The 15,207-nt window shown below is 40.3% G+C and overlaps 3 protein-coding genes across 5 annotated transcripts in view; 2 read left to right on the top strand and 1 right to left on the bottom strand.

Annotated features, from left to right (window-relative positions):
• The window catches only part of aadat (aminoadipate aminotransferase), a 42,266-nt gene extending 32,436 nt beyond the window's left edge, over positions 1-9,830 (bottom strand). The window contains exons 1-14 of the mRNA XM_053343530.1: positions 9,753-9,830; positions 8,477-8,548; positions 8,019-8,187; positions 7,187-7,319; positions 6,789-6,863; positions 6,499-6,708; positions 6,199-6,264; positions 5,909-5,991; positions 5,188-5,284; positions 4,360-4,421; positions 4,173-4,237; positions 3,589-3,695; positions 2,372-2,473; positions 2,199-2,276 (exon numbers count right to left, since the gene is read on the bottom strand). Coding sequence (XP_053199505.1) covers positions 2,235-2,276; positions 2,372-2,473; positions 3,589-3,695; positions 4,173-4,237; positions 4,360-4,421; positions 5,188-5,284; positions 5,909-5,991; positions 6,199-6,264; positions 6,499-6,708; positions 6,789-6,863; positions 7,187-7,319; positions 8,019-8,187; positions 8,477-8,543 — 1,278 coding nt within the window. The 5' untranslated portion in view covers positions 8,544-8,548; positions 9,753-9,830 and the 3' untranslated portion in view covers positions 2,199-2,234. The remainder of the gene's footprint in view (positions 1-2,198; positions 2,277-2,371; positions 2,474-3,588; positions 3,696-4,172; positions 4,238-4,359; positions 4,422-5,187; positions 5,285-5,908; positions 5,992-6,198; positions 6,265-6,498; positions 6,709-6,788; positions 6,864-7,186; positions 7,320-8,018; positions 8,188-8,476; positions 8,549-9,752) is intronic.
• The window catches only part of clcn3 (chloride channel 3), a 248,766-nt gene that overhangs the window by 43,007 nt on the left and 190,552 nt on the right, over positions 1-15,207 (top strand). The gene's annotated exons all lie outside the window — the stretch shown is intronic.
• ino80b (INO80 complex subunit B) lies at positions 9,921-14,823 on the top strand. Of its 3 annotated transcripts, none has more exons than XM_053343533.1 (6): positions 9,921-10,190; positions 10,717-10,872; positions 11,814-11,994; positions 12,098-12,246; positions 13,500-13,672; positions 13,769-14,821. In XM_053343533.1, the coding sequence occupies exons 2-6, from the start codon at positions 10,833-10,835 to the stop codon at positions 14,231-14,233; spliced, it is 1,008 nt and encodes a 335-aa protein (XP_053199508.1). In that variant the 5' UTR covers positions 9,921-10,190; positions 10,717-10,832; the 3' UTR covers positions 14,234-14,821. The 3 variants fall into 3 exon arrangements, with proteins under 3 accessions (XP_053199508.1, XP_053199509.1, XP_053199510.1); XM_053343534.1 differs by having other exon boundaries at positions 13,536-13,672; positions 13,769-14,694; XM_053343535.1 differs by lacking the exon at positions 9,921-10,190 and having other exon boundaries at positions 10,766-10,872; positions 13,769-14,823.

The raw sequence follows: 15,207 nt of genomic DNA, 5'->3' as shown, positions 1-15,207 counted from the left end.
TGAGATTGCTGATACAAGCAACCAAAATGAGTTTCCTGCGAGGAGTGTCTGGGCTCAGTCTTAGAGACCGTGGGGAGGTTAGGAGTAAAGTCGAAAGGAGCCAGCTGAGGTGGTTTGGGCAAATTGGTCAGGATGTCTCCTGGACACCTCCCTTCAGATGTGTTCCAAGCCACCTAACTGGGAGGAGACCCCAAGGCAGACCCCTTGGCCTTGGAATGCCCTGGGATCCTCCAGGAGCTGATAAGCGTGGCTGGGGTAAGTGGTGTCCGGGCTTCATCACTCAGCGTAATGCCATCGCGACCCAGCCCTGTATAAGCTGCAGAAAATGGATGGATCTCAACTACTATTGGATGGATGGCTGTAAAATCTTGTTGGGACATTGTGGTGCCCATGATGGTGCAACATAATGACTTTGGTGATTGCGTAGACCTGTTGCCCCACCAACAGGTCAAATCTTTCACCAATCCTATGAATTATGTCAGCATATACTCAATCAATTGGCAACAAATTTAGTACATTCATGGTCCTCAGAGGAAGAAGCCTACTTACTGCTGATCCCGACTTTGTAGCGCCACCATGAGGTTGTCTCTTGGAATTGTGATTGAAATATCTCGACCTCTATTACTACTATCTACTTTGACTTTTAATGTAGCACCATCACCAGGTCATAATTTTAATTTGTCCAATACTTTGGTTTATGAACAAATACTTTTGACACCAGCAACATTCCCATTTGAACACTGAGCTCAAATTACCACTAAGAGTAAATACAGCCTCACAGAGACACTAGCATTTGCTTTGATCTTGTTGTAATATTACTTATAAACATATGCTTAGAATATATAATGCATTAGTCTAGTTTTAACTGCTCCAATAGTCACTGTAGACTGAGATAGTACTTATTCCTTCATGAATCCATAATTGAACACCTTTGAGGGGGCCTTCTTTAGCATAAGTGCTTTTCCTTTTCAAGCTTGAGTACCCCTTTTCCCTCCTTTTCACCTCAACATACTCAAGTAAATTTGCATTAATAGTTTACATTGACTCAAAGTTTTAAATTCATTGGTCAGGATTCTTACTTTAGTATTTGAACATTGTGGGTGCATTTAAAAGAGGGAATTAATACATTATCCTCTGCTGCAGTAAGAGGCGGGTCAGAAAGTGTTGCAAAAGCCGGATTTCTAAGCTGCTCCTGTGGCCCTGTTATCCTTTACGGGTGAGTGTTTCAGCTGTACACACACACAAACATTTCTGAGAGCTCACTGTTGACAAAGTGCTACACATTAACACAGCAGGGAGAAAGTCTGTACAAAGGAAAAGAAAACACTGTCACGTGATATGTTTTGAAAAGATGAAGAGCGGGTGCTGGCTTGTTAGTGACCCTTGGTGGAAAATAAATGTTTCTTTACTTGAACTTCTGACATTTTTTAGGTCATCAGTAAACAAGGGAGCCTGTAGCACCAGGATCATGAGCAAGGCTTCAAAGTTTGCAGTAAATATTGAAATGTAATGTGTTACTTTGATTCGTTTTTAAACCATATTTTTGACCTCATACCCATTTTATTAAGTTTCAAGAAAATCTGCCACCCTTGGTCATTTTGCCCTTTTTTGGTAACCTGTGAGCTTCATTTTATTTGTTTTTAGGCTGTAAAAAAGATCCAAAATCATTTTCTGTGCCTTGGTTGCCTTGGTTCTTGAGTGCTTGAAGTTTTGGAAAACCTTCCCTCAGAACCAACGGAGCACTTCAGCATAATACAGCACATTAAACCTGGACCTCAATGAGTCGTTTAGATGGTGAAGATAATCCTGTAAAAGCACGACTCATTTCATGGCACAAATTTATTCAAAAACCAACGTGATTTCTGAGTTTTGCTTGACTGGTGTATTTCGTTCAATTTGTGGTGTTTAATTTACCCCCCCAAAAAACCTACAATCATGAGTCTAAATCATGAGCAAAAATATCTGTACTGTAAATGTAAAAACTCAAAAGACAGATTGAAAAAAAGTTATTTATTTTTTTGTACATGTAAAACATTCAGACATCCTCATCGTACAGTAAACTGATAGAACAGCCAATGACCTGATCATTAAAACGTAGTGTTCTTCCTACAAGTCGTAATTATTTGCTCTAAAAGGCTTTGATAAAGCTAAATAGCTTGACTACAGCATAAATATTCGTTCACATATAGTCTGAGGTAATCAAGGCTTCATCAATAAATAAATAAAAAATCTCATCACAAAGCATCTTTGATAAGTAAAGAGAGTCTTCTGAAAGCCTGTTGAAAGAAATGATGAGTCAGTAATGGGCTGAGTACGTGTCTCTCTGTGTGTGTGTGTGTGTGTGTGTGTGTGTGTGTGTTTGTCCTTTTACCTCATCAATCTGCTCTGGTGTAGAGAGAGAAAAGGCCGCTCTGACGTAGGGACAGGGGTCACTACTGTTGATCATGAACACGCCTCCAGGAACCAGCAGCACCTTTAAACACGTACACACAACTCTTGTTACTGACAGACAATTATTATTATCCTCTGATTTTCGTCTAGTTTTTACACAAATGATCTTTTTATACATTCAGGATTATACTAAGAAAGCAAATTTAAATTAATCCTCTTTGTCTTTATCAGCAGGTGTTTGTGTTATATGATAATAAGCTGCATGTCGTGTGTCTTGAATTAATGTAAAGCCAGACAGTTCATAATATTTCATTCTTAGCACTAGGGTCGACCATTACTGGATTTTTGGGGCTGATGCCGATACCGATATATCAGCCGATAATCTTATATATACGGAAGCTATTCATAAACACACTTTAACAAAACTTGTAACAAAGATATGTAATGGATATTCTTTGAAGAAATGTGGTATAATATGTTAATTAGTGAGCTTTATAGGTGGTGGTACTCAATTGTTTTCATCTTAAGACAGGGCCAGGCTAACTTTTCCGCTCTGTTTCTGTTCTATTTAACAGATATGAGAGTGGTGTTATTCTTCTTATTTAACTCTCTGCAAGAAAGAGAATTAGCGTATTTTCCATAATGTCAGAAAATACTGCTCTGGTGATGAAAGATAAAGTGAATTCATATCAGATCAGATCCAAGGAGCTGTTTAATTTCTCTCCTGTGAGCACAGACGTCACAATCTGCCGATTTGGAGGTTTTGCAAATATCCATATTTTAGAGGAGAAAAGCCGACTGTGCAGAGATCTTGGAAAAAGCCTGACTGTACCCACTCACATTGTACCCCTTACACCACGGCTCATCAGCTATTTTCCAGCAGGGATTTACAGACGCTGTGTGTGTTTGTGTGTTTGCGTGTGTGTGGTAGGAAAAACACTCAGTTGTTAAACCCACTCATGGTGCACACAATGGGCGCTTTACATGCATCATCCTACACTCTATTCAGGCACAAAAACCTGCCTCGCCCCTGGTGCAAAACATCAGAGACACCAACTGGCAAATGATGCACCCAAATGCATTCTGGGTACCTGCTATGAGCACAATGACCTGAAGTGGACGCAGTTAAATCACAAAGGAGAATAAATGTGTGAGTTTAGGATGTTAAACTGAGATGACAGGATTTATGTACTGTACCTCTTTCTCCAGCGCCTTCTCCATAATGAGCTGCTGAGTGTCGGCTACGCCCTTCAGTTTCATCCACAGGAACATGCCTGCTGACGGAGAGTGCCACTCTGCTACATCTACACACACACACACACACACACACATTATTTTGGCTAATAGGATGAGTCAGGATTTCCTCTCTGTGGTCTTTTTTAGGTGCTGAGGTGAACTGGACATTTTTTCCTAATGTGACACACAGTGTACAAAAATGAAAATAAAATGGATAATTTTTTAATTTTTGTGCAACTCATACACATTTTTATTACTGTAAATTTGACCTGTATTGTTGTACTCATGATATTCTATAAAATGTTCTCCTGGACAATAAAATAGTGATTGTGAATGTCTTTTTTCCATAAAATGAACCACTTTTATAATGACTGATGAGGAATTTATGAATGTGAATTGGTGTAGGGATTAATTATGAGTCAGAATATGAACAGTATGTAAGGGTGAAAGGGAATATTAAGCCTAAAAATGGGCCATTTGCTTGATTGACAGGCCTAATGTTGAACCATTATGAGCTCCAGTCTTTTTTCTGTGTCGTCACGAACCTTTGAGCCACTTGTCTGCAGAGCTGATCATTGCATCTCGTTGCTTCCTGTAAAACTCAATCACCCTGCCAGAGGAAAGAAAACAGTGTCGTCTATTTAACATCTTAAATCTTTCCTGAACCAGTCAAACCAGTACTGCAGAATACATGTGGATGTGAACAGCAGCATTGGTGAAAAAATGACATACCCGTCTATGTGCTGCAGAAACCCATCTTGGCCCCAGCTGTGCAACAACTGAGAGACCATGAGCTGAAGGGAAAGCAGAGACAGGAAAGAGTCTCAGGTTGGCACAAATTCAAATTCACAGATTTAAATACGATAAAATGATCCGAGAGAGATAATCCACCTGCAGTGCAGTGAGAGCATCACACACCCTTATTCTTTCACCACGGAGCCTTGACATGTTCAATTTGGCCTGTCCGTGTTTCACGGTTGTCATCATGTGAAAGTAAATGAACGTGTGTTTCACATCTTTCTGAGTAGTTTCCAACATTTTTAATGCAGATTAGATGGAGAAAGGCAGAGGTGGGGATTAAATCAAGAAGAGGATGGCAGCAGATCTAATTAATCTCCTCTTATTAAAAACCTCCTCTGTCGCCGCCGCTAATCCTGAAACACGTTGTCTCATTTGGGTTTTATTTGACAATGGCTGACGGCACACACACAATCTGGTGTATTTGAGGAACGGGAGTACACACGTTATGTGATGACTCTGCTCAAAAATATGCTTCATCATTCACACACACTCTGCATGGAGAGAGTATAAAAGAAGCTGCTGTGTGCCTACTGCTGCAGCTTTTGGACTTTTAGATGTCAATTAGATGGAGGATGGCACACAGAATGAAAAGAAAAAAGAAGTTAAATTCAGCTTTTTTAATATTAACTTCTTCAAGTAGACACAGTGAACAGTTTTATAAGAGACTTTCATGCGAGTAAACCAGCCATGCAAATAGTCGATTAGGTAGCGTGATGGTGAAAAGGTTGAAGGGTGCGGCCATGTAAAAACAGGACTCACCTGTGTGAAGGTGCTAGTGTGCATTGTGGAGGCCTGGATGTGCAGCACCACCCTGTCCACAAGTGGTTTGGGTCCGGTCACGAAACCTAACCTCAACCTGAAAACAATACGACACACAGATGATGTGATTAAAGATGTAATTATTACACCGGTAACTTTAATCTGACTCCAAGCATTCCTGTTGTGTAACGTTTGTGTTCATGTTGCTTAAAATGCGACTTAACAGATAAAAGATCCTACGCAACTGATTCTGATTGGTTGTGTTGCATAAAAGATTTTTCAGGTCAGATCTCGAAGTTGAATCTTAAATCTGGAAAAATCTGTGCAGGATTTTGTAGTTTATTGATGAGTGTTTTTAGAGTCAGTAAGGACTTAACAAATCTTCAAAACCTATAAAGCTGCAAAAGAGCAAAGTCTGGATCAGTTTTCCCACTAGAAATAAATATTGTGTCCTGCTGTTCAGTGAATACAGCAAATAAAGCTGCTCCCAAAAGGACGTCAATGTTCACACACAGTCAGTAACATTACACAAGCAAATTAACCACATGTCAGACAGGGATCCACACCCTGTTAACACATCTGGTTCTGACTTGTTATGGGAGACAGAAAACACTGTGCTGTTGCAGAGTAAACAGTAGCAGTAGAGCTTCATGTGCACGAGGATTAAAGAAAAACGCACACACACACACACACACACACACACACAGATTCAGACGCTCACCCTGAAGACAGGATCTTAGAGAAGGAATCTGTCCTGATGATTCGTCCGTCAACGTCCATGGAGAGAAATGTGGGAGCCCACGGCTGTCAAATGAATGACACATGAACACGAATCACTGGAAAGTGTGTCTGAAATTAATGCTAATTAAAAAATAAGTGCTAAAATCTGATTATTAAGTAACAACAAAGCAATTCATTTAAGTATATTTACCCTTGAAAATGCCACAAAACTGTATGGCTAAACCTTCTTTAATGTGTTTAAACCATCAAACCTTTCATTTCAGGTCGTACCTTGTCAAACTGCAGGAAATAGTACGGGTCGTCCTCGATGATGAGCATGTCGTACTGCCTGGCCAGCTATTTAAAAAAGACAGCAGGACGTTTATAGCTAACGACAGACTCAATCTGTTGGGAAATTAGCTTCACAACAAGCTCTAATTAGACCAGTCAACACTTTACTGGCTGCTTTACATAAATCTGACTGACAGAGACGCGATAGTGATTCATAAAACATAACCGTCGGCTGTGTGTGGTCTGACTGTGAGCTGAAGAACAGGTAAATATATATTTGTTCTGTGCAGGTAAACAAACCTCGTACACTTCCTTCTTCCTCTGAGTCGTCATGGAGGCACCGGTGGGGTTTCCTCCATTGGGGATGGTGTAGAGGATCTTTGGAGCTCTGCTGTCGGGCTTGTGGATCTCTGAGGGGTTCCATCGAGACAAAACCTGCTTCAGGGCCGCGGGTATCATGCCGTGCTGATCGCTGGGAACGTTGATCAAGTTACAACCGAGCGGCTGGAGCTGCAGATGAAAGCGGGAACATTAGAAGGTCGAAGAAGGTTTAATAATAAGTGTGTGTGATGAAAAGAAAGCGCTCTTACTGCTGCTAGTGTTCCTGAATATGTGGGTGCATCCAGCAGAACGTTGTCTCCAGGGTTCACCAGCATCTCAAACACCTAAAAATCAAACAGTGAACATATGGGACATGTGGAAATCAATATAAAAAGAAAAAAATCACACATTAAAAGCAGAAATCTACTATATTTATGAAGATGAGAGTCTTAATTGTATCTTAATACTTGAGTTAAAAGGGTTTAGGCCTATAATGCAAATTGTTGTCACCAATTAATACAATTATATATAATGATGTTACAATGTTCAGAAAACAGACCTCCAAAAATAAATGATACTAATGATCGTTTGCTGCTACATCTGACTCTCAAACAAACAGCGTGTGAGGGTAAATAAAACAGCGGTGGCAGCTGCTTGTGTCGTGTACCTTGCAGAGTCCCTCCTGGCTCCCCGTGGTCACACACATGTCCATCTGGCCGTTCTCGGGGCTGTAGGCGGCGGTCGGCGGGTTGTGGAGGCTCTTCTGCAGATTCTTCATCCACGTCAGCAGCTCGGGGATGCTACACAGAGAGAAGAGAGCATTTTTATGTATAGATAGTACATTTCTGAGTCATTTAGTGGTAGGCTAGTGGCTGAAAAGAAAAAAATACTTCATTAAGCGAATATCATTGTAAAAAGACTCTATCTGTTATCTCTGATTACTTTACACACTCAAAGTCAACAAGTCAGCCGGTGAAGTATGTGAAGTGTTTACAGAGGAGGTCATAAAGAGATAACAGCAGCAGCAGAGTGATAACCTCCACGCTCCGCTGCGCAGATGTGTCACTGATTATATCTCAACTCACAAGCTTCAAAAAAAGGTGTTTAATATTAAGCCTTTCCCACTTTTTTTACTATAAATACCACAGACTTTAACTTCCATAACTGCCAACAGCTTTAGTCAGCTTCTAGAGATACAATGATTCAGCGGTGTCTCAAGTTGCTTTTTTATTCATTACTTATTGTTATATGTCAAAGGTTAGGCACATAGTTAAATCTGAACCAGGCCGCTCTGTTTGTTATAAACCCTGGAAAGTTTTCACTGCACACAATAAATCATCACTGTAATTTGTCATGTTGACTCTCTGGATCTGGAGACCTCTTTAAAGCAGGGGGGGTCAAATCACAATAAGACCTGTCTACTGTGTCTCTAAAGAGAATTTAGTGAGATAAAACATTACTGCTTCTATAAAGCGTTGATCTGTGTCTCGACCTCTCACCCATTGGAGGCGGAGTACTGCAGCGCCCTCTTCATCATCGCCTCGTCGAAGGTGACCGTCTGTCCGTTCTTCACCTGGATGGACGCTGACTGGAAGGGGAAGGTGTTGGGGTTCGGTGCGCCTCCTGCCAGAGAGATGAGGGACGGAGGCGACCGCTGCTGCAGCTCGGCTTCATGCGGGTGGAGAGTGAGAGGTGAAGATTGTGTATCATGAACCATCATCAGCAAATGTGAGCTCAAGGTTTTTAGGAACTTATCTACTTTTAATAACTTTATTTCAACTGATACTAAGGAAATGTCAATATTGCATTGTAATGGAGAGAAGGGCACCACAAATTTGATGAACTGTAAAGTTACTTCTTCATAAAAAAAAAGAAAAAGAAGCAAACAACAGGAGAACATTCACATGAAACATGTGCAGCTTGTTATGAAAAGCAGATGAGCAGCAGAGATACTCACTCAGCATCCTGATAGCCGAGGGCTTCCTGGCTGCGCTGACAGCCGTTAGAAACCGAGCGTAATTCATGATTCCTGCACAATTAATAAAAGTCAGACATGTCACATTAGAGCCACGTGGTTTTGTTTGTTTTATTCTGCTTCCATCTGTTGATGAGCGTTTTAAAAAACAGTCAGTGGGGCTTTTTGTATGTTACACGATTATATTGAACAGACGGTGTGTTAGCATGCTGTAAAAACAAAGAGCAACATTGAAGTCTCCAAAAATTAAAACTTGTGTCACAGTAAAAGTTTGTGTTTCCCTTTTCTTGTTCTGCTCACCACCTTGCGACTTCTCACAGATAGATCCTGTGACCCTTTGAGAGGAGGGGATCACTCATACACCAAATTGGAAACCCTTGTTCCAGGTTGTGTGGACAGCAACTTCTACTGTCAACTCTAAAGGCTCTAGTGGCATATTATGCTTGCTTCCTTTAACATTTAACCTGCAGGTTTGCTCACTCAGCATCCTGACAGCAGAGGGCTTTCTGGCTGCATATAATTCATGGCTCCTGCACAATTAATAAAAGTTGGATATGTCAGATTAGAGCCACATGGTTTAGTTTGTTTTATTCTGCCTCCACCTGTTGATGAGAGTCTAAGCTTCACACTTTTAAAAAAAGAAAAAAAAGGGGTGTTTAATATTAAGACTTTTTTTTACTATAAATACCACAGACTTTAACTTTCATAAAAAAGCTTTAGTCAGCTTTTTCACGATGTCATTTATTGAACAGACGTGTCAAGGTTCCCACACATTTTTACCAATGAATCTTCAAAACTTTTCCATTCCATAATATTTCCATGATTGTTTAACGAAATGTTTTAGGGTAGATGTCATTTCCTGTATGCTGGTGCCTTTTAACCAGGTGGTTGACACTTTGATTTCAAGATGGGTGCATTTTGCAATTACATCCAGATGGGTCCCAGATCAGAAATCAAAAGATATTAAAACGCTAAATATGTGTATCTACTATATCTACTTATAATCGGTTGCAGCAGGGCTTACACCACGGAAACCGCTACTGTGCAACAGTCTATGCTGTGCACAAGTTCGGCACTGTAACATCAGTTTAATGTTAGAAATATACGAAATATATCGACATTTATCTGGTTTAAACTGTAAAAAAACTTGGTTTAATGACACTAAAATGAACCGTTGCACACTTTTAACGCCTGCATTTTTTAAAAGTTAACAAACAGCCGTTCGAGTCTAGCGACCACGTTCAGGTGTGTAACTGACCTTGCGTCTGTCTGCTGGCTCGCTCGATCACTCCGCGGGGGCTTCTGGGTAATGTATTCCTTGATTGTACGGAGATCAACGGTGGTCTGTGGGCGGTGTCAGTCACCTGAACTACAGTACCCATGTTGTAAATGTAAACACAAGCGCAATTATATATTCAGCGTAATGTTTATACAAGACATCTCCGGTTAACTTTAGATATTCTTCATGTTTAAGTGTTAATATTAGCTGTGAGATAATAGTAGATAGTTAAATACATACCAATATGAAGTCATACGCGTTGGTTTAGTTTATTTTGCCACCCACTAGAGAGCAGTAATTCGTATCTTTGAGAGGAAAAACTACCGGAAAACGACGGAATGAACATCCGTGTTGTTAGCTTAGATTAGCTCGTGTGTGCTAACTACGCACGATACTCTGCAGCTTCACTTTAATCAGGTAAATACTGTCTAACATGTTTAAGGTGTGCAGGCTGTTTCTTGTCTGTCTTTTTCATTCTAATCATTTAAGTATTTTTCTGCAATTTGCTTTTTAATGCATGTTAACAAACATGAGTGATCTCCAGGTTAACAGTGCAATTTAATCTTATACAATATATCACTAACATTTTAAGATATTCCTTTATTAGTCCCACAATGGGGAAATTTGCATTGTTACAGCAGCAAAGTGGACAGCAAAATAGAATATAAGAGCAACAATAAGAAAAGAATAAAGAAATAATAAGTACAAAAACTATAAGAACAATAATAGTAAAAATCTGTAATCGTGACATTATTTACAAGAGTAATATTGGTATTGAGTGGTAATATACCAGAGGTGATATTCTTATTGCAGTATTTGACATTAAAGTGCAGTGTATCTAATTGTCCAGTATTAATGCTTACTATATTGTCCCATAACTCACCTTTTATCCTCTTCCTTCAGTGCCAGTGCTGACATGTGTGATTATTTCTCTTTTTTGCAGCATTTCAGAGGTTTCAGCTTATAGTTTATAGATGATCTGAAGGATTTATCTGCTGCCATGTAGAGCTGCAGACTGTCCTGTCCTGTCCTGGTGATTACATCCCTGTTATCGTTTCAATGGGGAAAAGGAAAGAAATGATACACCCCAGGTTTCTCGGTGAGTATGATTGTCATTGAAGTGTTTCTGTTCTTATCCTCATTGATATTAATGCCACTGACAAATAACATCTTCAAAATGACCATAATTGTGAATCAGCATCTTTTTAAAACAGAACATTATACCCTCATGGACTGTTGCTTTAAATTTGATATAATAAAATAAATTGACAACTGGGTGAAAACTTAATTGCAAATGAGTTAAAGTACAGCTGATGCCTTAAATTTAAATTACACAAATACTTATAATTATGCAGATCTCTTCTACTCTATGTCTGGTTTTGTAGTATAGTGGTTAATTGGGAAAGCATCCACACAATGTAGTCAGTTCATTTTATGCAACAATTATTTTCATCATTTATTAATCTGGCATTTATAATTTCAATGAATGGATTCATTGGTTTGTGTATGCAATCACACAAAATAGGGGGGAGGGGGTCCTCATTTCAGCTTCCCACAGCCCAAAGAGGACACGTTCAGCAGTCCAAAACCCAACGATTTTCAGTTTACAATAATAAACACAAAGGAAAGCAACAAATCACAACATTTGAGAGGCTGGAAATAGAGAATGATCTTAATATTTTACTATGTTTGCTTTAAAAGTGACTGAAACACGATTATTTTTCTGTCAGTTATCAAATAATCATCTGAATCATGTTAAAATGAACAGATATTCTGTCTTAGACCAGGCAAAACTTGTTTTATTCTTAGAAGAGCTCAATTATTTTATTCTGTTGAACATTTTTCATGTATTTTATGTATTTTAAGCACCACATTTGATAAAGATCACAAAAAAAAATCTAAATATCAGCAGTAAAATAATTAGATCAATATTCAGTTTGGCTTCTTTAAAAGTTTATTGGTGATTCATTCATTAGTGAACATATTTAACACCTTCACTACATTCACGTGTCTGTCTCTTTTCCTTCTCGTCCTCGGCAGGTGAGGGCAGCTCCGCTCTCCACAGCGTTCACAAGCGGAAACACAAAAAGCACAAGAAGCACAAGAAGAAGCACCACAGCTTCAACGAGGCCCCAGAGCCCGAGCCCGTCGTGGTCCCTCGGCCGCCCCCGCAGCTCCGACTCAAGATCAAACTGGGAGGTCAGACGCTGGGGACCAAAAGGTAAGGCGGGGGGGCGTCGAAGGAGGTTTTAGGATCAAGTTGCGGTGTCTGTGCGCGTTGGTCAGTTAGAGAGCTGCTTCCTATCTGTGTGTGTGTGTGTCAGTGTTCCCACCTTCACCGTGCACCCCGGGGTTGCTCGCCCTCCATCGCCACTGATGATCATCGATAACAACGATGACGACGACGACGATGATGATGACGATGACGACGAGGAGCCCTCTGTGCCTCTGGAGCAGTATCGGGCCTGGCTGGGTAAGTTACAAGTAGAGTGTGATGTCCGGGGTTTAATGATGTGATAAGGTTGCATCACTGTGAAAGCAGCTCAAACTGAGAGGAACGAACGATGAATATCTTTATCTAGTGGGACGTCATGTCAGGATTACCAGTGATTTAATTTTCAGAGAGAACACATCGTACAGCACTGCGTCAGACATGTTTAATAAATGGCTTATAACACTGTAATGTAGTTACAAGCAGTTATAATTACATTTTAAACGTGGTACAGTTTACAATGTGCAGTATCTGTCTCCTGTAAAGACATATTAGTATTGCAACTGTGTTTTAATATATTTTCATTCATTCTTTCTAATCCAGCCTCCGTGTGTTGGTGTCCACAGGATGAGTTGTGTTATTGATAAATATGTTAAAAGCTTCAACTAACGAATGCTTTCGTAATTGATTAACCCGTCGATTATTTTCTCCATTGATCTATTTGTGTTTTTGTCCGTAAAATGTCAGAAAATGGCGAAAAATGATGATCATTGTTACCCAAAGCCGAAGGTGACGTTTGCCATCCAGCAGTCAACAATCCAACTATACTTAATTTAATACCAATATCTGGCCATTTATTTTCTGTTGATCTATTAATTGACTAATTGTTGCATCTCTTAATACATTAATGAACACTTACACCAGCTAACAACTACATTACAGTGAGTTATTAACCATTAATTAAATATTTGTATAAAGTAAATAGAGGGACTCTTACCATAAAAATAAAAGCTTGGCTTGAACTTCGCAGTCTGTTAAGCAAAACGTCCTTTACTCACTTTTTTCCCTGGATGTTGACTTGAGGGCTCAGAAATAAACTTTACGTCATTATAACTAAAAAAGTTGTGAACCATTGCTGCGTGGAAATGAACTAAAACCAGTTGATCGGCAGAAAAGTAGCAACAACGCGTGAAAGTGTAAAGTATACAAATATATACTAATTTAATTCATAGTTATGGAGTTAAACTTGTTAACACACTGATCCTCTGGTCTTTTTAAAAATGTCTATTAAAGGATTTCAGACATCTGATAAAAGCTGAAGAAAAGTTTAAACAGTCATTATTTAATTTATTTATTTAATTCACATCATTAGCATGTGATTTGTCGACAGCAGCGTGACTCCAGTCTAACTCCACATTAATAGTTTATTAGTAGTTTGCGTATCGTAATCGAGACACTTTTCTGGCCCCGGCTGGACGATGAGTGAGTCTCATATGCTGTCCGTTCTGCGTCAGATGAAGACAGTAACCTGGCCACATCTCCTCTACCAGACATGGACTCGGACTCCATGATCGGCGGCCCCGTGGACGAAGAGGAGCGCTGGCTGGACGCGCTGGAGAAAGGAGAGCTGGACGACAACGGAGAGCTGAAGAAGGAGGTTGACGAGTCTCTGCTGACAGCCCGACAGGTGGAGACGACGCAGAAAGACGACTTTGAATTTGATGTTTCTGATCTGAAAACGGTTCAATAAAGTTTAATTTGGTGTGTTTGTGTCCGTCCTCAGAAAGCGTTGCTACACAAGCAGCAGATCCAGCCCCTCCTAGAGCTCCCCATGGGCTACAAGGAGAAGGAGATGACAGCGGAGATGATGCAGAAGCGGGAGGAGCGAGCGCGGAAGAGACGCCTGCAGGCCGCCAAGAAGGCCGAGGACAGCAAGAACCAGACGATAGAGAGACTGACGAAAACCAGCAAGGCCAAGATCAAGAGCATGAAGGAGAAGAAGTCCAAGCAGAGTCAGTGTCCCATGATCCGCTACAGCGACTCGGTCCAGGGGGTCTCCATCTCCTTCCCCACAGGAGTCACCGCTCCGGCCTCAGCGCCTCCCTGTCCTCAACCTCCGGCTCCTGCCAGCTGCGGGGTCAGCGGGTGCACGAACCTGAAGAGGTACTCCTGCTCTAAGACCGGAGTCCCTCTCTGCAGCCTCGAGTGCTACAAGAGGAACCTGCTGCTGGTCCAGAGCGTCGCATGAACGGAGACGGCACGGACGCTCCGGAAAAATGTAGAAAGTGGACGAAGATGATGAAAAGTAGACTGATGTGAGGAGAATCATTTAAGATTTAAACCTTAAATATGAATCTTTTCAGGACTCTTGAGGTGTGAGGTGGATTTTAGAGACTCACCTGTTTGGTTTATGTTGCAGCTTCGTCTCATTAATTATGTTTTTTTTTTCTCTGCAGTGAAAATTATGAACATCGTAAAGTGTCTCAAACACACAATATTTATAATTTGTAGAGTTTGTTGAAGACATGAAAGTAATATTTTTGTACCAGTATTGAGACGGTAACAGCTCGGATTATTTTTCATTTTGTTAATAATGTAAAAAAATAAAATAATAATGCTTTAAAACTGACGAGCATTAACGAGCATGTTTTGATTTGAAAGAATAAAAGAAACTGAATCTTTTTTTTTTTTTAATCTCACACAATGTTCTTTTTTTTTTTATAACAAGTGACGTCGTCGTATAAAACTGTACAAACACACTTAAATTAACAGATGAAATGTTTTCCATCGCTGTCGTCATGGAGATGCTCCTTCTTGTTGTTTTTTTAAAATGGGTCCAGCTTCGTAAACTTTACAGCTTCTCCTATCAGAAGTTTACACCGAGGAGTCTGAGGTATTCACTGATTGGCTTTTTTTATAAACGGACACACACACACACACACTTATATATCCTAAACACACACACACACATCTCCGGAGAACCCAGAGGCGGTTTCTAGCTGTGGAACGAGTTCTGATGAGCAACAAGGCACAAAAAACACAAAAAAACAAAGCGACTGTGTTTGAACTGAAAGGTCAGCACTCGGCCTGCGATTTGCTTATCAGCGCTGAGAGGCCGTGGTCACGCTCCGCCGTTATCTGCACAAAACCATCTGTGAAAACGGAGGCACGTTGTACGATTTAAGACTCGATTCCACACAAACTTGGAGAAAAAAAACCAAC

Source organism: Scomber japonicus, chromosome 22 (assembly GCF_027409825.1).
Source record: "Scomber japonicus isolate fScoJap1 chromosome 22, fScoJap1.pri, whole genome shotgun sequence".
Taxonomy (NCBI): Eukaryota; Metazoa; Chordata; class Actinopteri; order Scombriformes; family Scombridae; genus Scomber; species Scomber japonicus.
This window is presented reverse-complemented; position numbering and strand designations above follow the sequence as displayed.